This window comes from Ischnura elegans, chromosome 8 (genome assembly GCF_921293095.1).
Source record: "Ischnura elegans chromosome 8, ioIscEleg1.1, whole genome shotgun sequence".
NCBI classification, from domain to species: Eukaryota; Metazoa; Arthropoda; class Insecta; order Odonata; family Coenagrionidae; genus Ischnura; species Ischnura elegans.
The window spans coordinates 102,004,796-102,030,588 of record NC_060253.1 but is presented as its reverse complement, the minus strand read 5'-3'; the positions used below and the strand labels follow the sequence as shown (position 1 = coordinate 102,030,588).

The following is a 25,793-nucleotide window of genomic DNA, read 5'->3' as shown; positions in this document are numbered from 1 at the left end:
TCATTTCGTTGGATTCTGTCTGACTCAGAGAGTATGAGGGTTCAAGGCGAACCCTTCGAAGGATACAACACACCGGGGCCGGGAACTAAGCCCGTGGCTTATATGCCCGATCACCCTGGGAGGGGCTGGAGAGGAAGGGAAAAGGAAAGAGGCGCCGCCGCAATAGGGTAGTTTCCTTCATCAAAGAAAACGAAAGGCATTGATTGCGATTCGTTACCCACTATTAGTGTATTCATAATACACAAATTATTTGGTTTTTGAAATACCGGTTTAGACGAATGGCAAGGGTCAAATTTTAACCTCATTTGAAAAAGGCCAGATTGGCGCCCATGCGATTCCACTCCACGTGACGTCACAGGGACCTAGTTTCTACACGAGAGGACAGGAGTTATACATCGTCTGAAGTTACCAATGCATGCATGAGGCACAGAGCTCAGGAAAACATCTCATAATAATCACACATTAAAAATACCTAAGTTCAGAAAGTTTCCTTCGTTTGATAGGGTATTAATAATTCTTATTCAAGCCAAGCGCTATCAGCTAGCAGGGTACTCTGCTACCTGATAGAAGCCTGCATCGTATCAGCGCTCAAAGCCTTGACCCAAGGTCACCTCACAAGGCGGGAGGGGGGACCAGAAATGCGTCGCACGGACTTTTCCCATCATTCCTACTTGCGCGTCGCGTTTTCGCGCGCTTGAAATTTTTCACTTTTCATTTAATCACGAAAAATAGATATCGTCATTAAAAAATCTAAAAGCGTGAAATGCCTACTCCAGGAGTAATAATCTTTCGATTTAGGTAATAAAAAAATAATAGGAAACCACCCTATAGCAGCCCAACGACGCCCCTGGGATAGGATAGGAGCGAAAGGAACGGGACGGGGAAAACATCTCAACGCTACAGAAGCGAAGAGGGCCCTACTATATAAGCAAAACCCAGCAAGCAATAAATATTCTAACAATCTTGGAAGATCATTCTATGAGGAAGAATAATCCAACGATCAAATCGTTAGATTCTGACTAACTCAATTAGAATAAAGAGGGAATGTGTGGGAAGGAAGACAGTAGCCGATAAATACAACAGCACTAGGAGACTTTATCTCCCTCCAAGCGCCTATTCCAGCTTCACGGAGGGAAGAAGAGTAGTTCGCAAAGTCAGAACCGTTATTTAGCGAATTTTATTAGTTTTCTGACTTGAAACTTTTTTCTGTGAGCGATACAGATAATAAGCGATTCGGATGGTTGGAGTTCGGATAATTGAAGTTCTACTGTTTCCACTTTACCCTGAGAGGTGCCGGAACGCTATTCCGGCGCGTTTTGGCCGAAATTAAGCACCGCTTTGTCGCGAGATCGAGAGGGAATATGCGTGATCTCTGGCAACAATTGAAGTCTACGAGAGTTAGTTCAGGCTGTCTCCGACAGAAGTCTCACTGCCATTTCCTCCTGTGAGTCGATTATCGAGATAAAATCTCGATGCTTTTAGTTTACAGTGGAAACGTAGCTTAAATGAACAAGAATCACCATGGCATAACAAATTCATGCAGAGTGGACAGTAACTTTCAAGATTTTTTCCTTTTGAATTTATGGCAGAATGAATGAAACATAAGTATGCAGGTTTTTTAGTCGTAATTTACCTTTATTTTCTTTTAATGGATTGCAACTTTGGGCCTACGTGACCCAACTGTCGAAATATTCAAAGATTCGCAGAACTTGAGTTCATTGCTTAGATCCTGTAGTTTCGATCGGTGGAATCGCATGGCATGGATGTAAGCAAGCTTATGAGGTTTAGATTGGTGGAACTGTCACATCCATGTCAAAATAAAAGATAAAAACAAAGGTAACTTTTCCAAAAAATATTAAATAACTTTATCGACCATGACCTAATTCATCAAATTATTAGGTTTAATATAGAATAGTTAATTTTCGAATATTCCAAGGAAGGAATAATTTTTGTCTCCCTAAAAATGTCAAACTTTGAGTCATGGATTTTTTGGGGATCTCTGTAAAGGTTTTCCGCTAACAACTCCGCGGTTATTTCGGAAAAAAAATATTTTTCGCCAAAAACACCCTCTTTATTTTCATTGATTTGGAAAAGTAAACGGCTCTTTGATGTTTTTCAAAAAACTTCATAAATACACTTCCTCAACTGGTTGGCGGGAGACTTGTTCAAATTAGGGACAGAAAAGCTGGAGCACTGTCTTTAAAAGTGTTTCGAAAAAAATGGAGACTACGTTGAAAAATAAGCAAAAGTGTAAGATTTTCAACGATGAGAAAATTAATACCAATAATAGAAGTCTTATATTTGTAAAAAATATGGGAACCTTACTTTTGGTACAATCCTCGTACATCAAAAATATCAGAGGTCCAGCCAGTAACGCGAAGAGAAAACAAATTCGACGCTACCCGCATAACACGTGCGCTTTGAGATAAGGTATACAGTTCAGGAAGTCGATGAAATTATAAACTTCTCAATTCTCACTAGGGTTAACAGATGCGCAGAATGTCCCAAATATGCCTTACTTATCAAGCTTCCTCCAACGTCCGGAGGAATTACGTTAAGTATTCTGAATGCCTTCCGTTTCCGAAACACTTTTCAAAACTTCTCTGGAAAAACGAAATTTGTAAACCTTTTTGCCAAAAATATTTTATGGATACATAAAAATAGGATGGACAGAACAATATAATTGAAATCCTTCATCATAAGAATAGAATAAATAAAATATGTACCTGCATCACTGAATATCTTCAACTTTGAAATTGATGGATTAAGGCCAAAAATAATATATTTTAATGTCCATTGCAATATAGGAGACTAATGTAAGAAACATAAACTTAAAAATACTTCAATCTAAGGTGGAAAAAAGCCTTCAATTACATTCGAACCTTGGTAGGTTTCAAGGTTTTATTTTTTTCTAACTTACAGAGGTTTCCCACTTACCCAGAGTCTCGCTTGCAAGGGTTCCAGAAAGACCTCTCTCACTTACAGAGGAACAAATAAGGAAGTAGGGGGAAAAGAGAACAAGGAATCCACAGTCATATACTTATTATGTGTGAAATTATCTACCAATTTTATATTAATTACAATGTTTATTTAAAGAAATCAATTAATGTCTTTTGAGATTCCCCAGCACAACTATTAATATGTTTTTTGATCCCTTAAATCTCATCAAAAATAGGTAGCTACCTTTCCGAAATGACTCTACAACAGCATATATTGATTTACTGGATTCAAAGGTGCAACGATATCCAAAGATGTAAACTTCTGCAATTTTCTTCGAAATAAAAGTCCATCTTTCTCTCTTAATTTCCGTTAAAGTATGTGTTAGCAATTGATGGGTGAGCTAATTTCGTGAAGAATGAGTTCCCTTCACATCGCATTTTTACCCTCTGATTTCTGGCTTTTTTCCATCTACCACAGCACTCTTGTCCTCGTCTTTTTTCCATTATATGTTTCTACCCCTTTCTTTCCTTACCTCTGGATTTATTTGCATGTTTGCGCTTAAGGCGCCGTGTGAATGAAGTAGTGTATCGGCCATATTGGCTTATTTCACTTGGGATCAGCGTGCCCCGAAACGCATGTTCCTGTTATCGTGTGAGTGTGTATCTTTCCAGTCATTCATGTGTCCTCGTCCATTCCTTCTGTTGGAGAGTGGTGAGCTGCCCCAGTGCCATCTATTGGTTACTCTTGTGGGCCAAAGCAAAGGGAGTTTTCTGTGTATAAACCCCCGCCGAAATCATGGTATATCTAAGTATCACGGTAGCTCAACTGGTAGAGCACCTGGCCGGCTACCAGAAGGTTCTGGATTTGAGTCCCAGTCAGGCTGCATTATTACCCTCTGATTTCTGTTTTTTTTCCATCTACCACAGCACCGTTGTCCTCGTCCTTTTTCCATTATATGTTCCTATCCCTTTCTTCCCTTACCCCTGAATTTATTTGTATAAAATGTATACAATAATATACTTTGAGTGTAGCATGGGTTTCATGCCATTCCATATTGAGTCAGACAACATGCACATTTCCCTGTCTGAAGTTGGCCAAAAAATCTCTCACTTATAGATGTTCCCAGGTTCTCACTTTTACTCAGTCATACTCAAGGGAAAAAGTGACGGGACCTGGCGGTGGGTTTCACTAATAGACGTTTCTCACTTATTGAGGTTTGACTGTATAAAGTTTTATGTGTGTAAATGTCATTGAGAACAATTTACAATGCACCAATACAGGAATTAATTGGTTGACTCTCAATATTATGATTGAAGCTAAGTTAAATGCACCATACACAATATGTACCTCACATTAAATTTCATACTTCATCCACTGAAACAATATAGGCGAGTATCCTGAAACTTAAGTAGACGATAACATGCGTTCAGCTAATTAGTGATTCATAATTATAAGTAGAGATTAGGGGCATTTTTGCTGTGTTAATGAGAAAATTCTGTATCATCTTCATAATATTTCATTTAGAAGCATACAGCTTCTTAGCAAACAACACAATCTTTGTGTTACAAAAACAAGCGAACAATGGCTTCCACCCCGTTACTGCCACTACTGCTACTCTCGGCTTGCAGTAGCCGCAGTAGATTCCATGGTAGGAAATGTCATCAATCAACTGAAGTCATCGGTTACTGTGTCGTACTGCCAGTTGATATTGGAATGGTCTGGCAGCACTGTCAGTCAGGGGCGCAGCTAGAAATTAAGTCTAGGGGGGGTTTCAGGCGCAACTAATACTGGGGTGCCTGGGGGTGTGGTATACCTGCCAGGGTAAGCGGTAGGTAAGGGGGCCCTCCACCAGAAAAAAATTAAGATATATGGTTCAAAATGTTGAGTTTTATGGCCTTATGAGGGATATTTTGTTAATACTCACACTATTCTATAAGCAATAGTAATCCAATTAAGTAAAATAGATTTAACTTAAAAATTTCTCTGAGCTCTGGGGGGGTTTTTTCCCCAAAACCCCCCCTCGCTGCGCCACTGCTGTCAGTACTGCTACTGAATTTCGGAACGTGCCCTTGGATAAACTTGACCCGCTTTCCTTACTATTTTATTCAGCTCACAGATTATATGCTTTGGGTCAGATCGACTGATCTCATTCCAATAGGTAAATATGCACAAGGGCAGAAAGGATGGCTTTTTTTTACCATCAAAAAAGGACAGTTTCCATAGTCTTATACATACTACATATTCATTAAATATTCATCTCAAAATAAATTTTTACTGAGTCCATTCATAAAAAGAATGATGGGAGGGAGAAAACCTTTACCATATAGTAAAGAAAAAGAAACAAAACATATAATACTGTAATGTTTTTTTTAAGTAGATAATTGTCATAACACAGCAGTATATCACTTAGTAACAGTACAAAATAAGGTATTTAAAAACATTTGTCACTCTTTAAAAGCATTAACATACATGATTTCGATGATCAATAAGGAAATATGATTTACTCAATAAACCTGAATATTTTGGAATGTCATATAAATACCGTTTTTCAATAACAAATATTGCACTCATTAGATGAGTAATTTCATTATTTAACTCTTTTCATAAATATAAACATCTAGTAAAACAACAAAATTTTTCCATTACAAACAGTTCTGACAGTAAATAAATTTGAAAATAGGCAAAAAACACTCACAATATGAATCAAAAAATGGTCTGAGACAGGTGAAAAATGTCTTTACACCTTGACCAATAGGGACAAGATATGAATGCATTATTCAGCAACTGATGCACACATTCAAATAGTTAAACAATGACTAGAGTCCGATACATTTAAGTAACTCCAACCCAACACACCAAGCAATTAAATATCACATAATGAATTTTAAGGCAAAAAAATATTTCTGTTCCAAGGAATACTTGTTCCCAAAATAATCACATATCCAGCATTGTGCAGAGCTCATGGTGCGTGCAAACTAATAGATGATGAAAATTAGACATCACGATAACCAGGTAGGAAAGTTATAAAAGTTTCACGTAATTCTTTTCACAGATACTAAGATAAATGCACAATTTTGTGGCATTACCATTTGGTAAAAACTTAAGAACTGTCATTTGTGACGAAGTTAAGTAAGTTAGTGATGGACAATATTTCAGAAAGTAGGATAATCACTTCAATATATGTAAGGAACTAAACTATGCAAACAAGAGTAGAAAAAAGCTCCATTCATCATTACTGAAAAATTCATACCAGGACAATACCTTTAGACATCATGCAAACATTAAAGCCACACTGATTTGTATACTCCATGCATACAAATAGTACATAGGCCGCTTATGATGATTTCCACAATATAGTAAATAGTGTGGCAGGAAGGTTAATGGGCGTTGCCAGAACTTGATATCACATTGAAGAGAAATCGTGGAGGCACCAGATCTCGTTATACAACATTATCCATGACAAGCATTCCAGGAAATCAGGTTTTGATTCTCCTCGATCCAGGAATGCCATTGTTTCGGCTGCCTCCAGATGTGCGCAGTTCAAAGAGCACATCGTCCGAATTGGATGCCTCAGATGCAGAGGGCTGAAATTTGTTTAGATGCATCGGTGCTGAAACGAAGAAGTAGAATTTGATTTGAACATGAATTTTGGAAGCTATCGCAAATGAAGTTAATGATAGCTAAATAATAGTAGCCTAAAAAAATCTGAATCATTAAATCAGAGCATTCTAATTTGCTTATCTCCTTATCTTTAAATTCCCGTTCGAAAGATCTGACTAGTTTTAGTATCTGTTGACCACCTTGGGTCATGCCTACCCTCTCTCTAACTTTGACGGCATGCATACACTGAAGAGCATTGGAAATGCCACACTCACACATAAAACGACCTAATTTATATATGTACTGATTTACTTAGTCCTCTGAATAACCCCACGTAGTCCCAATTTCCACCATGAACCTTTTCAATTATACAACAATTACAAGCCACTTTTTTCTAGCCAAAAGACACGAATTACCACACAACTATCTATTGAGTAAATTGAATGACATCTAATTTAGTTTTTGTCAATGATAATCAAGAACTTGCATATTTTTTGGAAAAACTGTTTGATTTTGTAGACTAGTACAGTGAGTCCTCGTTCTACGTCACCCCGTTTAACGTCATTTCGCGATAACGTCACGAAAATTTTACGACCGTGATTCGTTTATCGTCCCTTCGCTTCGCGATAACGTCACGTATTTTAAATTTCGCGCGAGAAAAAAGGCGATGTGGCAGGCATTACAGGTTGTTTGTTTCGTGGGCGGTAATACGGTCAGTCTATTCAAAGTGTAAAACGGTGTGTATATTGTTAATTGCGATTACGGTTTTGGCAAATTTTAGCATCAGAGACATTTCCACGGCAATGTCCAAGAGAACAATGTTCACAATAATTTTGGTTCCTGTTACTGCGACGATGTTTCAGCGATGATGATGCCCAGGCAACGCCCGCCCGCCTCAATTCGCAATTAAAACCATCTCTTCGATTTCATAATCCCAGTTCGCCCGCCCTCGCTCATTTCCGCCATTTTGATTTCGCTCCTTACCGGTCCGAAAGGAAATTCTCGTAGCGAGGGTAGGGCCTATGGACCGGAGCACCGGATCCCCGGTCTGTTGCATTCATTGGACCGCACTATAGCAAAGCCGAAAAGCAAATGCGGGAAGATGCAAAAATGGAGAAGGATTTACGTCACTGCTGCTATTGTCGTCGATGAAGACAGGAACTCGTATTTATGCCATAGTTTGGCATTCCCATCGTAAAAAATGCCCCAGATACGATACGCCAAAATTTTTTCGCATAGGAATTGTGAGGTCTAGGAACCGATATTCAATTTTTACATTGTTTTTATGGGATATTATGCTTCGATTAACGTCATTTCGTTTATCGTCACATTTTTCAGGAACGGTAGGTGACGTTAAACGAGGACTCACTGTATTCTGACATATTATCTTACAGACAAAATTTCAGACTATACACCTCAATTGAACAATGTTCTGGACTAGGAATTCAAGATGTGCCTGAATGAAATGATTTTTTGAGGTACTACTTTAAAGCTAGGAGTGGTCGATATTTATGATTTGACTTCAGATTGAGAATAAAAAGAGCACTTAAGAAGGCTGTTTAGCAGCTGAAAGCTGAGGCCAACAGCAAATCACGTGACTCCTTGATGATGCTTGACTTATAACAACCCATTACTAACTAGAGTTCAATGAGAGCAGTGGCGCAGGTTTTGGGGATAAACCCCAGAGCTCAAAGAAATTTTGAAGTTTAATCCATTTTACGTAATTGGATTGATATTACTAATAGAATAGTGTAAGGACTAATAAAATATCCCTCAGAAAGCCGTAAAACTCACCATTTGAACCATTCATCTTAAAATTCCGCAAGTTATTAACCCTCAACCCTTTTACTGCCAGCCCATTTCAGATGGGATGTACGAAGACTGCCAAGGCTATTTTCTGGAATTTCCTTTGTCAACATTTCAGATGTAAAAATTTTTCAGCTACTTAATTTTATTTAATATGTCTAGATTTTTTTCCCAGTTCTTAAGATATATTTATATCTTATAACCATAGATAGATCGTGGGGGTTTACATAAATTACAGCTGTTGAAAAGGCCACAATCACGAAAAAAAGTGAAATATGTAATTAGGGCCGATAAATCGGCCGCTGGCAGTTTCCGCTCAACCAGCGATGGCCGATATATCGACCTGGTGGCAGTAAAAGGCGATCTCGCACCTACCGCTTATCCTGGTGGGTATTCCATACCCCCACACACCCCGGTATTAGTTGCACCTAAACCCCCCCAGCCGTAATTCCTAGCTGCGCCCCTGATCCTAACAGTACTAGTTCGGATCAGCAGGACTCCGATGTATTTGCGATAACATGAAGGCAGCAACGCAGTGATTATCCTGAATGGCGCAGTCGCGTAGGAGACCCCTTGAAGAAGGAGATGCGCGTGACGTCAGACGCTTCACCCACGCGGGATCAAAGACCTGATGATCGTCCTTTTTGGGAGTCAGGACCACGCCGTGCCGCTACCGCCACGGTAGAAGCAGTGGGGATGTTGGAAGAGGGGAGAGGGTGCTTTCCGAGCATGTGGAAGTGTGAGAAGCGGGGAGAGGAGAATGAATGGCCACGGGTTTATCTCTGAGATGGGCTTCGCTCGCATGGGAGAAAATATAGAGTAAAACGGCGTGGGTCCAGCAAACGGTAGATATATATTTGAAACTCTGGCTGTTTTGCAACAAAAATATTTAAGGGGATATCTCATAGAAGTATCTTCAAACCATATTCCTTATTTTTTATTTACCAAATATTTAAGGGGATATCTCATCGATGTACCTTAAAACCATACAGCCATATTCCTTTTTTTAATTTTGTTAATTTGATATCAATTGAGAGGATGAGAAGCCAAGGGGTACAAGTGAATTTTTTCTAAACGGTGTTAGATACAGACATTAGGTTAAGAAAACTAACGAGATCAACTAGATATTTAGTAGGGATGGTTGGATCAGATACCTCAGATCCAAATATCCACAGATATTGCTCTTTATCGGATACATCGGATCCAAAGTCGCGGATGACATCGGAAATGGATCCGAAATTTTAAATAATAGCTTCAGTGAATTCAACGCCCAATAAGGGTGGAAAGAGTTCCAATTCTATCTTCGAATGCACCGTCACATGCGATTCTTGTCTACTCATGAACTGTTTTGTTTGAAAGCTCTCAGAGAGGTTACGTAGGAGAATTTCAGCCATGGAAAATAAAAAAGGCAAAATACAACTGGCACATAGTGCGACTCTTCCCAAAAGATTGAACAATCATTGGGGGAATCTCAGCGTCAGGAATTTGAAAATTCATTTGGATCCGAAAATATCCGATCCGAAAGATTCGGCTCCGAAAATCAAGGATTCGATCCGAATCCGGATCTGAAAAAATCCTGGATCCGTCCATCCTTAATATTTAGTAGAGCATTTTATGGAGCAGAGTAATGGAGCGAGTACTCACAGCTGTGCAGCATGGCTTCTTCCTCGTCTTCCTCTTCCTCCTCCTCGCCACCTCCCATCACCCCACCCTCCTCGTCCCCCAGCAACGAGTAGCGAGAGTGCTTGCCGTGCGAGGCATGGCCGCCCCCACCCTCCCCACCGCCACCCATGCTGCCCGCACCGCAGCACAAGGACCAACTGCACGACGACTGCTGCCTGTGCCTGGGGCTCGTGCCTCGACCCCTCTTCCCACTTCGGCGGTGAGACGACCTCTGCTGGCGCCTCGACCGGTGCGTCGGCACGAGACCATCCGACCCTGCTGGCGAGACACGCGAGGCGCAGCAGAAAGAGCAGAGGTGCTGGCAAACGCACGCTATCGCCCAGCCACCAAACACTGTGAGCACCACCATGGCACAGGCGCCAACTACCACATACAATATGCTCCAATCTGGAAGTTAAAAAGAGTGAAATGCAGTGATACCAACTTTCCATTTTCAAAAACTATATTTCTGAAATTTTCCAAAAATTTTTTAATTTCCCTGATTTCATATCAATGGTAAAACAGCCATTCATAAGGTTTTTCTAAAAAAAATACAGCAAGGTACATTGTGAAATAAAATTCATTTATTCCTGGTGCATACTGTACTACTGTTGGAATTAAAAAACAAATCTATGCTGATTTGCTTAAAAATTTGAAATTGTTAAAAATCAAATAAATCAACAAAAAAATGAATCTTGTAATTGACTTGCCATGAAGCAAACTATTATGTAGTCACCTCTCACCTCACAGCATAAACTCTCTAATGCTCCACATGTCTAGCTACTATTTTCATCTCCATGCTGCACCAAGTTTTCCCAGACTAGAATCCAATTTCCTCGACTTAATTTTTACTTCACTGACACTTCCCTGACCAGTATGATCCCTGAAATACAAAAATCTACAAGGGCAACTTCCAAAGTTCTGTTGAGGTAATGAAAAATACTCAATTCTTAAGACATTCCGATTGTCATACATTCATCTATTATTCTCATGATTGCCACATAAATTTAGGTTTTCATCATACTTGGGGTCAAGCTTTCAATAACTTATGAATCGAATTCTGTCAACAGCAGACGCAGTCTGTCACTGACATAAATATGTACTCAAAAAACACTGATTCTAAGCCATTTTTTTCTCATGCTGTTTCAAAAATGGGGCAAATAGGCTCGGGGCCAAATCAAGGCTGGTGAGTATGTATGTACATGGTCAAAAACATCCCAGCTAAAACCATCCAGAGTCCTGTCACCAGCCAGCCAGATTCTGCAGGGTGAGACAAGTGAGGACACTACAGCATGAACTTGAGAGAATTTGGCTGGTATGAGATGAGATATTTTGAACCAGCCTCTCAAAAGCCCTAATTTGTTCCCTCTCTACCGACATAAAAAGATGGACAGGAATCCAGTGCTAAATGATGATATGTAATAACCCTTAAAGAAAACAGGACTGGCAAGTCACCTCAGCTTGGGCAAATAGCCAAGATAAGGAAAGCCAATACAGGCGGTCCTCGACTTTCGTACACTCGACTTTCGTACAATTCGCACTTTCGTACGTTCAAAATTGACACCTTTTACTCGACTTTCGTACGCTAAATTCGGACTTTCGGACGCTGGTCTGTAATTTTTTTAAAATTCCCGCTATGTTTATTGTGCATCCCAACATTCAATTGTTTCAAATTGCAGTATCGGCAGTATATGCGAACAATATGAACGTATATAATGAAGGGAATTGTTGGTAATTGACTCTGATCTAGGTGATTTATTTGGGAGAGAGACTGCCTGCTATAGGCTCCTTTATCAAGAGAAGAGGAAAGCCTTCATTGAAGATATTTTTCAAAAGAGGTTGACTAGACATCATCGAATAGCTTTCAATAAAACTAGTAAGACCTTCTTTCTAATTGTGTTTTTTCGTTTGAGTGCTGTTTAATTCATGTAAACCTTCAGCAACGATATTGCATGACATATCACCCGAATTCCATTTGTTTTTTGTCTTTTTTGAATAACATGCGGAATATACGCGATCACGAATGTCACCTGCCAAACATCGAATTTTGGTGTAAAAATTAAAAGGTATCCAGAGTGCAGGTTCAACGAATACATTTTTTTATGCTACTTGATATGTCCTTTTATTTATAGTGGACGTAATAAGTGGAATGTCAACTTAAACGCCAAGAGGAAGTTTCACTCGATAGCCAACAGAGTTCTTGTTTTTTAAACTTATATTTGCATTTTCTGCATATTTTCGAAATAAATTATATGATTTGAGGAGTTTTATTAATATATTATTAAAATTAAGTCAATTGAAATGAATTCCGTGAAAAAAAAAGGTTTTAGTACGTAAATTCCGCTCTTTTGGAACGTAACCCCTAATTAGTATGGAAGTCAATGGTTCGACTTTCGTACAAGTTTTCGGGAACGCATTGTGTACGAAAGTCGGGGACCGCCTGTAGATGGAATATTATCTTATCTACACCTTCTATGGCTTCATATACTCCTCGCAACAAAATGAAAATGTGTGGCCAATCATTTGAAGCTGATTCAACTTCACATAAATGTTATCTCATCCTTCATTTGCTAAAATAATGGATGAGATAGTTACTGTTAGTTATGCATTCCCTGTGACAGGAGTAAACCCATAGAGCATTGCCCTCCTTACCACAATATTATCTTATCTACACCTTCTATGGCTTCATATACTCATCGCAACAAAATGAAAATGTGTGGCCAACTAGTTGAAGCAGATTAAAATTCACATAAATATTATCTCATCCTTCATTTGCTAAAATAATGGATGAGATAGTTACAGTTATTTATGCATTCCCTGTGACAGGAGTAAACCCATAGAGCATTGCCCTCCTTACCGCAATTGGAATCACCATCTCCCAAGAACTTCCTCAGGGGATCCTGCATCCAAAAAGCCTCACAAAGGCACTGCCGAGTGGACTGTTCACATACACCATGTCCTGGAAGAAAAGGGAATAGTCTACTAAGCCAAAGCAACATAAGTACTTAAGTCTGCAGTTATGTAGCACAGCTTGAGAAGACTTTTTATGTACAACAATATAGATCTTTAAGTGAAGAGTTGTCACAGGTTTAGGACTATGACAAGTTTTCCATAGGTGATGTTTCACCAAATTTTTATTGTCTCTGAAGAAGAAAATATGTGACACCGTAATCAAGGCTAAATATGTGAAGAATAGATCATCCAGTTTAATGGAACAGAAACCAATACATATCTACTGCATTTCTCCTAAGTTACTCGTCCAGCCTGCCTAATTTTGAAAAAAAAATTCTTCAGTGAAATGCAAGCCTTAGAGCTTTAGGAGTTTACTGACAATCAGGAGTTCACTGAACATACATTATACGATGATTGTATTACCAAAAAAAGTTTTTAAAACTTAGGTTGTTTATAATCATAAAATATTTAGCAAATAACATACTTGAGCAAGTGTTCTGGCAAACAACAGTCTGCACACGGGCCACGGATAGTTCCAGGAGGCCACGATCCTGGGCAAGGCGTTTCCTCAGCCGGTCGGCAACCAATGGCCCGGGCAGCACTCGGCCCCCATCACCACTGGATGGGTTAGACAAGCCTCCCTCTGCACTGGTACCTTGGGAGGGAACTAGGGAGGAGTAATTAACCACTCTTGACTAAAACTATTCCTTGGTCGCAAAGGGTTAATCTTGGAAAACGTTTTTCAAGGTTTCATTCAGGGATAGTAGCAGGGGGGTCAGTCAAAGGGGATATACATATGTACATACTAGAGAGTATCTCTTAAAATTAGGGATGGTCACATCGGATACCTCGGATCCAAATACCAGCGGTTATTGCCATTCATCGGATACATCTGAGCCTAAGTCACGGAAGACATCTAATCTGGAATCGAAATTTTGAATTATAGCTTCAGAGATTGCAACAAGAGTGGAAAGACTTCCGATTCTCTCTTCGAATGCGCCGTTGCACTGCAATGCTTGTCCTACTCATGAACCATTTTGTTTAAAGCTCTCGCAAGGGTTATGTAGCAGAATTTTAGGAAAATAAAAAAGGCAAAATACAATAGGTACATAGTGTGACTCTTCCCAAGAGATTGAACTACCATTTGGGGAATCTCAGCGTCGTAAGATAATAACCACATCAAGACTAACTACGTCGCACATTTCGCAGAAAACCACCCTCGGCCCTCCATCAACCCATGCCTCTGATGTTTTTTATCTTTCGTTTGCGAGATCACACACACCATAAATCATTGTCTTTGGAGGAATATATCAAGTTATACAAGAGCAATCGAAGCGTGTTTCATCCCTACCCCGTCTCACCACCTGACCTTTTTAGGCCTACCTGCTTCAACTCTCCATTTCTGGAGGACAAATGCTAGGTGACTGACTTTCTGGGCCCAAAGATATCTTGATAGCTTCAGCAATTGGATGACATGCACAAGATTTATAAAATAATGAGATCAAACCCGACAAATTTCTGACGATACTTTAGCTTTTTCAGCTCTAATTGATTGCCACTAAGTTTTCTAGTTACAACTAGACTATACTGATATGTTACTACATTGTCCAAAGAGCACAATTTTCAAAGAATCAAGCGTAACATTATCCCCTTCAAACAAGTAGAAACGGACTGGAAATGCCAACTGCTTACATCACACAGTTTGCCCAGCCGCCCGGCTTCGCTTTGAAGGCATAATTTGACTGTGTTCGTCCTTGACTTCCTCATTTGTGGTCTTATTGCTTGAAAGATAGAGGGATCGTGCTCCTTCCTCACCCCTATCCTTTACGCACTTCTGTTACTCACCCCTCCTCTCGAGATCACTGAGCGGTCGTCTCTGTTCCTGCAACTTGTCGCACGTGAAGTCTATGTCGTTCTAAACATCATCAATTACGTTGCAGATTGCGCAGTTTCAATTTAATTTAATGATATTTTGATAAAAATGCATTTCATTGAGTGGAAACATTTTTATTGAGATAAGGAGAGCTCAACGTATGCCATGTGTGTGCTTTGTGGTGTGAAACTATCTTGAGGAAGTGCAAAATCCACCTCACCACAACTGAAACATTTGAGGGTGATATACAAGTCAGCAGATGATGAGAAAGTAACAAAATTCAGAGGATACGTGCGTGAGGAAAATTTTAATCCTGTCAAATAACTTGAAAGCTCATAAAAATTATTTTTGATCAGTTAAAATATTAAAATGTGTATGCAAACCTAAATAGCATTCCTTTGATCGCATGTACCCAGAAAAAAATTGAATAATTACATAATTCATTTCATAGAAGGCAATTAAAAATGCATTTGGATCCAAAAATATCCGAAAATCAAACACCTGAAATCAAGTATCTGATCCGAATCCAAAAAAAATCCTGGATCTGTCCATCCCTACTCAAACTATTTTGGGGTGAGGGTGATGGTTTGAACCTTTAAAACCTCACAGCTGGCTACAGCCTTAAGTTAAGTTTGCCATAGAGCATTTGCACTGGTGAAAAATAGCAATGAAAATCTATGAAGTACAGTCCTCATACCATTGCAAATCTAAGTTTTGTTTGACAGCTTTTATTATGGCTTATTTCCCTGTGAATTGTAATTGCTCTACCATCAGCGATGTCAATGCTGACTTTGATAAACCCATTTATATGCTTTGTGGGTGATAGCACATCCAGTGGCCGAATATTGTAATATTTGCGGTCATTAATGACGTACATTTTTTAAACGTTAGCACACTGCATCCACCAAGATGTGGAAAATGATAATCAGCTCAACATGAACAACCAAAACAAAGTGAATTTTAACTACCTACATTTACGTAAAATCATGTGACGGGTTTGAACTATTCTGCCGCACTCACTTGTTTTAGGATCTGTCCCCTTTCCAACGCCCTCTCCTGAGTTTGTTAATGAAGCTTTACTATCTTCCTCAGCATAGAAAACTATAACAGTTCGACCAGAAGCTGAATCAGGCTTGAGATCGACTAGTCTTGGAATGGCCGGATGAGGAAGCAAAAGAACTAGACGAGCCTCTAGAGCAGCCAGCTGAGCAGCCGTAAGTCTCCCTGCATCCACATTCAGCCAAACTTCCACCAAAGACATGAGCCTCGGATCTGAGAATGAAAAGGAAATCAAACAGTTAATGAGAATCCAAACCAAGACACAACATTGGTGGCATGCCACATGGATGGGAATGTCAACAGAGGGTTGGACACAAAACATGGGAATAGGGTAGTTTCCTTCATCAAAGAAAACGAAAGGCATTGATTGCGATTCCTTACCCACCATTAGTGTATTCATAAAATACAAATTACAGTAGAATCCTGATTTAAGGTTTTTCAGGGGGGACAAACTTTAAAACACTAAATGCGGAAAAACACTAAATGCGGACCTGCCATTTTTTCAGGTTTTAGGGTCTGTAATGATTGAAATGGCTTTTTATGAATAAAAAGTATTATTTTACGTAACTAAAAGGTGCTGCATGCAGCAAAAAATTCATTGATCAATTCATTGTTTTCAGCCCTATGAAGGTTGCATAATACTTTTCAGGAATCAGCTAAAAAAAATGGGTGGTAAAAATAAGTAATGAGAGGATGACAAAAGGGTAGTTTCCTTCATCAAAGAAAACGAAAAGCATTGATTGCGATTCGTTACCCACCATTAGTGTATTCAAAATATACAAATTATTTCGTTTTAGAAATAGCGGTTCAGACGAATGGCAATGGTCCATTTTTATCCTCATTTGAAAAGGGCCAGATTGGTGCCCATGCGATGCCACTCCACGTGACGTGACAGGGACTTAGTTTCTATACGAGAAGATGGGAGTTATACATCGTCTGAGGTTACCAATGCATGCATGAGGCGTAGAGCTCAGGGAAACATGTCTTAATAATCACTTATTAAAACTGGCTAAGGTCGGAAAGTTTTCTTCATTTGATAAGGTATTAATAATCCTTATTTAAGACAAGTGCTACCAGCCAGCAGGGTACTCAGCTACCCGCTAGCAGCCTGCGTCGTATCAGCGCTAAACCTCGCCTCAAGGTCACCTCACAGGGGGGCAGCGGGAACCAGAAATAAGTCTCACGGAGAGATTTCCCGGCATTCATACTTACGCGTCGCGTTTTCGCGCGCTTGAAAATTTTCACTTTTCATTTAATCGCGAAAAATAGATATCGTCATTTAAAAATCTAAATGCGTGAAATACGTACTCCAGGTGTAATAATCTTTCGATTTAGGCAATAAAAAATAATAGGAAACCACCCTATTGTTTTAAAGAAATATTTTAAGAAAATTTTAATATGCATCAACTGAAAAGCATTCCCACACGGAATATTATTATGGACATTAGTGATTCCATTTTTACGTACATTTCAGTGGTCTCGATGAAATTTTAAATTTTTTTCTGTAAAAGTGACATGTAGGTGACTATAGCATTTCTAATATAATAAGAAAAGGTGTAAGTAGGTACTCGAAAAATCGTCATTGCATCTATAAAGATGAGTGAAATAAAGGGACAGCAGAAGATCGCTAATCCCGAAATCTAAACTACCGAATATCTAGTAAAAGGGAGATTTTCTGGAATTATACCAACTTAGCGTTTTCTGTTGCCTCGGCGAAAAGAGGGATTTATGAGCCTTTAAAAAGCCTCCCGTGCGCACATTTTGGATTTCGAGGTCATCCAAAAAAGGAGAATCTTATTTCTAGTATGCGTACAAGTCGATGGTGATTCAACTCGATGATGGCACCAGATTCGTTGTCATATATCCGCGGCCTCATGCAGGTCGAATGGAACCAACTTTAATCTTCCACAAAACTGGATTTCATCAGAAAAATTGTCAGTGCCTCTGGAGTTTGGCAATTTCGTCAGGGTTATGATTTCGAAGTCAACCACCATGGGATTCCTGCCGGATTTTCGTATTTTTCCGCGCTCATCTATTCTACCGTGAGTATGCGGTGATTTTTTTTCCAGTATGAGCGATTTATTTTGAGTCATGGACCATGATAGTTCGTCAAAACTCCGATTGTCATTCTCTTTTGACATTAATTAGCACCAGATAGATATTTTTGAATCGACATCGATATCAATCAGCCGCATGTCGGTAAATTGGCTCCGGGATATGTAAATTACGATGTAAAATAATGTTGTTCCGCATGGAAAGAATGCTCTAACTCACGGTCATGACAGGGGAAACGCTTCCTCTGCTCTTTCGCTGTTCCTCCGTGGAAACTGACCTTGGAATGGATTACAGAAAGAATCTTCTAGTGAACTGCGCAATTGATATTGGGCCTCCTCTTTTGAAAAGAGAAAGTAGCCGACTGAAAAAAATATTGGGCTAATAATGGACTGTCCGTAGGGAGTAGAGTTGAAAGGGGCATAAGCCATCAATTGAAAACATTAGGTACGAGAAAACATTATTGTAGCGGCCCTCGGAGGATAACTCGAGTTGAATAACGATCGTGTCATCAGTCGTCACGTATCATCGAAGTCAAGTTCAAGAAGTGAAGGATAAGGTAGTTCGAGGTTATTAAAGGATGACTTTGCTCCATTAGATCGGATCTGATACAAAAAGTGCCTGGTCTTTGGATCAGAAGGGGAGCGAAACATTACGAGAAGACAAATCACCCAGCTTGCGAGTTGAAGGTCGCAGCGCTGCGCTCGCGGAAGAAAGCAGTTGAAGAAGCGTTCCCCGGTAGATTCTATCGACTCTTGGTAAACTTTCATGAGACTGTTCTTGTTGATGAGCATAAATTCGAAGATTTGGATGAACCGTCATGAAAAAACGTTAAATCGAGCAAAAAAATCTTGAGCGGGACAAATTTTTACGACCATAAATGCGGAAAAACGCAAAATGCGGAAACACTAAATACGGACAATTTTTACACTGTCCTAATAGGGAATGAATCGGGACCCAAAAAAATAAACGCTAAATGCGGAAAAAACGTTAAATGCGAAGACGTTAAATCCGGATCCGACTGTATTTGGTTTTAGAAATCCCAGTTTAGACAAATGCCAATGGTCAATTTTAACCTCATTTGAAAAAGGCCACATTGGCGCCCATGCGATGCCACTCCACGTGACGTCACAGGGACCTAGTTTCTATACGAGTAGATAGGAGTTGTACATCGTCTGAGATTACCAATGCATGCATGAGGCACAGAGCTCAGGGAAACATCTCTTAATAATCACCTATTAAAATTGCCTAAGGTTGGAAAGTTTCCTTCGTTTGATAGGGTATTAATAATCCTTATTTAAGCCAAGCGCTACCTGCAAGCAGGGTACTCTGCTCCCTGGTAGCACCCTGCATCGTAGGGTCACACATATCCTCGCCCCTAGGTCACCTCACACAGCAGAAGCAGGAACCAGAATGATGTCACAGCATTCCCAGCATTCATACTTAGCCATCACATTTTCGCACGCTTGAAAGTTTTCACTTATTCATTTTATCGCAAAAAATAGATATCGTCATTTAAAAATCTGTAAGTGTGAAATATGTACTCCAGGAGTAATAATCTTTCGATTTAGGCAATAAATAAATAATAGGAAACCAACCTATTCAAGTTCCGCATATTTAGTTGTTTTTGGACAACATTACTTTCATCACCAGTAACCCCAGAATGTTCTGATCGGGGAAACTTATGCCACATTTTTTAAATTTCAGAGGAACCTACTCAACAAGGCCTCAGAACTAAAGGTACATTTTTGGGCCACATAAAAATTTTAGGCATGAGGAAATTTTAATACCATGACCTTCATAATTCTCAGAATTTCTATTAGAAAATTTAACATTAATTGTTTTCAAAGCATTCACACAATGTAGTATACAAACTCACAGTCATTTTGACTTTAAATTTTCAAAATGTATTGGTATAAACTTATATGAAGTAAAAAGAAAACTGTTTAATTTTTTCTAAGCTTATGACATACCTTAAAATTTTATCAAACTTTAATTAAAAAAAAAACTAAGCCATCACCTCCCTGGGATTTTCATTGTAAATATGAGAGAACACCAGCAAAAGGAAGGCTTTGTTCAAATTCACAGAGTTGATTACTTATTCTAAATATTTTGGGAATTTAAAAAATTAATAAGTATCACCTGGTTTAACTATAATGGATACGGTATCTTCACTGAAGGCACCTTGCTCATCAGTAACACGGAGGGTGAAGACATATCGTCCAGGTACAGCATCCACCACCTTAAAGGAGAAAGAGCACTTGATAATATTGAATTCACCCAGAGAATAAATAACATTAAAAAATCACATAAATGTTCAGTCAACCTCAAGCAATCAGCCAATCATCAAGAGTAGGGATGGGTCGAATAGTAGATTTCTCGAATTCGAATATTAAATCATTGCTCGAATATTCGAATACTTACCTCGAATTTCGAATACCTCGAATACTAAACGATGAATGTGAAAATGTTTGACTAGGTCGCCTATGCAGCAGGAAACCCAAGATTTTGGCGAGTAATTGTGATTGCCTTTAAAGGATTCAAACAGGAATTTAGCTGATTAATGGAATATTTTAATTTTATGTAAACAATAGGGTAGTTTCCTTCATTAAAGAAAACGAAAGGTATTGATTGTGATTCGTTACCCACCATTAGTGTATTCATAATATACAAATTATTTCGTTCTAGAAATACCGGTTTAGACTAATGGCAATGTTCAATTTTACCTCATTTGAAAAAGGCCAGATTGGCGCCTATGCGATGCCACTCCACGTGACATCACAGGGACCTAGTTTCTACACGAGAGGATCGGAGTTTTACATCGTCTGAGGTTACCAATGCATGCATGAGGCACAGAGCTCAGGGAAACATGTCTTAATAATCACACAGTCTGTTTGATAAGGTATTAATAATCCTTATTTAAGCCAAGCGCTACCAGCTAGCATGGTACTCGGCCTCCTGCTAGCATCCTGCGTCGTAATAGCGCTCAGAGCCTCGCCCCAAGGTCACCTCACTTGCGGCAGCGGGAACCAGAACGACGTCACGCGGAGTTTTTCCCGGCATTCATACTTACCCGTCGCGTATTCGCGCGCTTGAAAATTTTCACTTTTAATTTAATCGCGAAAAATAGATATCGTCTTATAAAACTCTAAAAGCGTTAAATACGTACTTCAGGAGTATTAATATTTCGATTTAGGCAATAAAAAATAATAGGAAACCACCCTATTTGAGCATTACGCCTCCGTCGTATTTCTTCTTCTTCCCGGTATTTATTTTCTTGCGCAAAATGCTTAAATAAAGTCAGAAATATGTCGTGTTTGGTCTTATTCTTTTTTAAATTACGCGCACATTACTAATATTTCAATCCAATAAAGGTGTAATAACAATTGCCGAAAGTCATTGTTAGACACCTTTCGGGCTAGTAGATGACTCATGCAGCAGTTGACCTCGAGAAAGGGGGAAATTCGAAGCAGGTAGGTAGAAAAAGGTCAGTGGGTGAGAAAAGGGGGGTGGGTGCGAGACACGTTTCTATTTTTCTCGCGTAACTTGATATTTTTTGAAGCTAAGGTTTTTGTAATACAATCCCTGCGCGATCTTTTGTTTGATTTCGGATAAGAGGAAATCGTCCAGAGTGGGTGAGGCGAATGCTGAATGGAGGGAGATAGCAGATCGTGGGAAATGCGCCAATGTCACTATCCCACGGCACTGAGTTCCTCCCTATGGTAGTTTCATCTCCTGGGGAAGATTCAAAATAAGTGCCTGTCATTATTAGCCACAAAGGACACACGGCAAACACCTCCTCTCATTTTATCATAAGATGGATGCGGGAAAATGGTCAGTGGGGAGAAAGAGGGAAGGGTGAAACACGATTCTATTATTTTCCGGTAACTTGATATTTTTTTCAAAGCTGAGGTCTTCGTAATACGATCCCTGCACGAGCCGGGACCTTTTTTTTGTTTTCGGGGAAGAGGAAATCGTCTGAGAGGGGGGGGGGGGGCGAACGCTGAATGGATGGGGATAGCGGATCGTGGGAAATGCGCCAATGTTGCTATCCCACGGAACTGAGGTTCTCCTGATAGGGGACACCTGGGATTTTCGGATTTTTTTCATCCGATCAATTTCGGTTCCCCACGTCGAACTCTTTTCACCGCTCGAACCCGTGAATTTGATGTATTTCGTCAGCTTGCCTAAAACGGTGCTGCATGCACTAGACGAGTTCTCATTTTTCCGAGTCAACTACCAACGACGTGCGAGCGACAGTGTATGACGCGAAATTCAAAGTATTCGAGGTATTCGAGACGGTACCTTTGGCATAACTATTCGAGATCTCGAATATCGAATACTTTCTATTATTCGAGGTATAGGGAAGTGCACTAGTGTTTCAAATGCACCGACCACATTTTTTAAATTAGAGTTCAGAATAACATAATGTCGCAAAACCACAGTTTAAATCCTAATAGTGAATACTTTATTCGAGATGACCGTCTGAAATATGGAAAAATTCAAAGGCCGCGAAAACGGGTGTCCATGTTGAATATTGGCCGTGACGTCACAAGGCAGTAGCAGAAGGCAGCTTCTACACCGTTTAGTTCTACCACTATTATTGCATAGAAAAATTACAGAATTTGAGGGTATCCGTTTTTTGCTGTCATAAAATATCTTCAGATTATATATGTGGCTGCTTCTCTTTTGAGTAAACGACTTCATCATTGTGGAATATATTAATATTCATTTACGTGTCAACTTCAAGTTTGGAAAGAGTAGTACGAATAGCACATTGAATCTTTAATAAATGCATGATGGCATTTATTTTTCGCTGGGTATATTTTGGCACAATGCCGTTTATCATGCCAAAACTTTTTTTGTAAGAACCGAGTCAAACTAATTAACCTATTTCAGACGTTTGCTGCAAGACTTATTCGTTGCGTATGTATTCATGCCGGCCGGAACGTTCGCCCTTCGCTACTAGAATCATGGGATGTTAGCCTTATTTCCGAGCTGGCCGGTTGTTGCAATGGTTCGCTGTCCAGGATGGGTTCAAGAAAAGGTAATCTTGGTTGGGAGAAGGAAAATTCCAACGATTTATAAATGGTATACCAAACTTTGATGTATTTATGGTTACTGAATTTTTGAATAAGGAGGACAGGTTCAACGCTCCATAGAAATGCGAGACGTTAAGGCTAACAAGGGGAGACCACGTACCTTGCTGCATCTTTTTCAATTAGGGGGTTAGTTAGGCTGTAATTAATTAATTTTCATGCGTTACTTTTTACAAGTTATATATATAAGTCCAAAATATCCGTAATTTTCCCAATGGGTCGGTTGGGGTAGTGGTAGAGTGCACGAGTCAATGGAAAGATGTAACTCGTAGGACCGTGGTTCAAGTCTACGCCATGGCATTATTTTTTGTTGCCTTCATTGTGATCATACGGCGTCTAGTTTATCATTAATTATAATTGTAGCAATCATTGACATGAGACAATTTTTTTATCGTCATTATGGCGTTTAGGTATTTTAGCAGTGTCATTACAAACGCCGAGATACGATGACTACAAGGGTTGGTGTGCGCTAAAATGTTAATTTTTTCTTTGCTTATACTGACCAACTTCCACATTAAAAATGAAAACCACTCTTGCAAGAGCACATACCATACCATACCAGGCTCGCGGCAAGCAACAATATGCGTACAGACATAATTAATAAGAACACAAAGCGAATATAAAATGCCATATATCTCGAACACTTGTAATTCACATTACTCCAAAGGGAGTTTACTTACTCAGTACATACCTCAGTACCTTGTACTCAGTACGTACCAGTTTACCTCAGTAGCTGTGCTAAAAGAACCATTCTGAAATATAATTTCAACTAACAAATAGGATGAAATAAAAGTTGATAACCCTGGACCGGGCGCGCTGGCGTATAAAATACGTCAATCTTTGAAAACCAAGGATTTCGACATTGTGCGTACATTCTGGGCTATAATGGTCTCGTGTATTCTTACAATGTACTTTGACTGCCTATATTGCGAGTTTTCAAAGTCCGAGGTATTGTAGCTAATTTTTTAGATCAGCAAGATGAACCCGTCACCAGTGGAGTACAAATTACGCCGCGCGACCTGCCGTGTACCTTTATATCTGTATCACCCATAAATGTACTAATTTCAACAAATAAAGATTAACTTTAACAAAAATCGTTTGTTATCATATATGCACATATCATGGGCAAAGTACGCATTTTGCCCGGTCGTGTAAAAAAACAGTCGCGCCATAATTCTTTAACCAAAATACTTTCAGTTTATAAATTACGTAGGTCTACGCGGAAGATGCTATATTTTGACTCAACACACTTTCTGATGTGACTGAGGTACCTATTAAGTAAATTATTATAATATAAATATCAATTTGATCTTACAATACCTTCAATTGATCTTCAAAACAGAATATCATCGATAGGTAAGAGTCAGGAGCAGCCTTGAACCATTTATTCCGTATAGCTTGTGCTTAAGGAACGGGGATGAATATCTTCTCCAGGCTTTTGTTTCGACGTCGAGATGAAATTTGGAACAAAAAATCATTTATAATTCTATTTTGAATTCATGTTTTCGGTACTAGACGACATTTTTAGGAAGCAAACTCCACCGATTCCCGGAAACTCGCCGCGCTAAAGAAGGCGACGGAATACAGCGATACTCCACTGGTGACTACTGCCTTGTGACGTCACATCTCAATCAAGATGGAGGCACTGTGTTTCAGCGCAACATGAAATTTTCCGACTTTCAAAACGTTTTAAAGTGCATACCCCAGATGCAGAAAATAAAAGTGACCATACTAATGTTTCTTTTTTAGGCTAAACTTTCAAATTCAGCAATAAAAAAAAATTAGTGCACTTCCCTATTCGAGTATTCGCGGATACTATTCGCACATCTCTAATCAAGAGTCAAATTCCAATCAGCTTGGACATTGAATATTCATCACAGAAGGAGGCTGTCAGAAATAGGCCAAATTTAGTAAAAAAAACAAAATATCATCCTTTACCAACATTTCTAAATTTAATGAAATCCACCATAGGGGCACATAACATAAAAAGAAATATGTGAGGGCGAAACAAACGTACGTGAGGATGTACGATTGAACTTAATGGAAATAACAATGGAGACCGCATATGTTCAGTACTTTGAAGAGTGATTTTTCAGTACTCTGCACTTTATTATAGATATAGATTAAACAAATAGTTTACAAAAAGAGAAATCTTAAGTTGCCACAATAGTATTTCTCGAACACTTTTCCACTCCATTTTCTTTAGTATTTGATATCTTCAGATAGTAATGCAGTCAAAATGTATTCCTTGATAAAATGTACTACTTTACAAAAAAACAGTAACTTGTAAACTAATTGTCAGCAAAATAAAAGTTAACATATGGAGCAAAAATTAAGCCGAATGCTGAGTAGAGGTCCTTGCTTATAATATTTGAACAAGTCAAGTAAACATTATTTGGAGATAAAGAATAAACAATTCTGAGCAAGGTATTATGACTAGATTGAAAAGCATATTTTAAAAAAAGTTATCGCAAAATATGTGTCTCATACACCTTATGGGAACCTCATATCATCTCATAGGGAAACTCTGTCATACACCTCATTGTCAGCCTATTTTTTGGGAACTGAAGATTTCAACCTTACCCTCACCATATATATTATTTACTATTCCATTCTACAAAAACATGAGTCTGACTTCACTTGGAATAATACTTATCTTATGTACAACACCAAAAGATGTACATAAAAACATTCTTTGAAGCCATTTGAGGTTTTACTATACATATGCATTGCAGAACTAATCTTTCAAA

The 25,793-nt window shown here is 39.0% G+C and overlaps 1 protein-coding gene across 3 annotated transcripts in view; it reads right to left on the bottom strand.

The window, feature by feature from the left end:
• Positions 1–5,290: 5,290 nt before the first annotated feature.
• LOC124163417 (dyslexia-associated protein KIAA0319-like protein) overlaps positions 5,291–25,793 on the bottom strand; it is a 77,256-nt gene continuing 56,753 nt past the window's right edge. For 2 of the 3 annotated variants that reach the window (XM_046540318.1, XM_046540319.1), the window contains exons 15-20: positions 20,087–20,186; positions 15,854–16,105; positions 13,445–13,627; positions 12,866–12,967; positions 9,991–10,416; positions 5,291–6,550 (exon numbers count right to left, since the gene is read on the bottom strand). In XM_046540318.1, coding sequence (XP_046396274.1) covers positions 6,417–6,550; positions 9,991–10,416; positions 12,866–12,967; positions 13,445–13,627; positions 15,854–16,105; positions 20,087–20,186 — 1,197 coding nt within the window. In that variant the 3' untranslated portion in view covers positions 5,291–6,416. The remainder of the gene's footprint in view (positions 6,551–9,990; positions 10,417–12,865; positions 12,968–13,444; positions 13,628–15,853; positions 16,106–20,086; positions 20,187–25,793) is intronic. The other variant, XM_046540320.1, reaches the window with a different exon arrangement.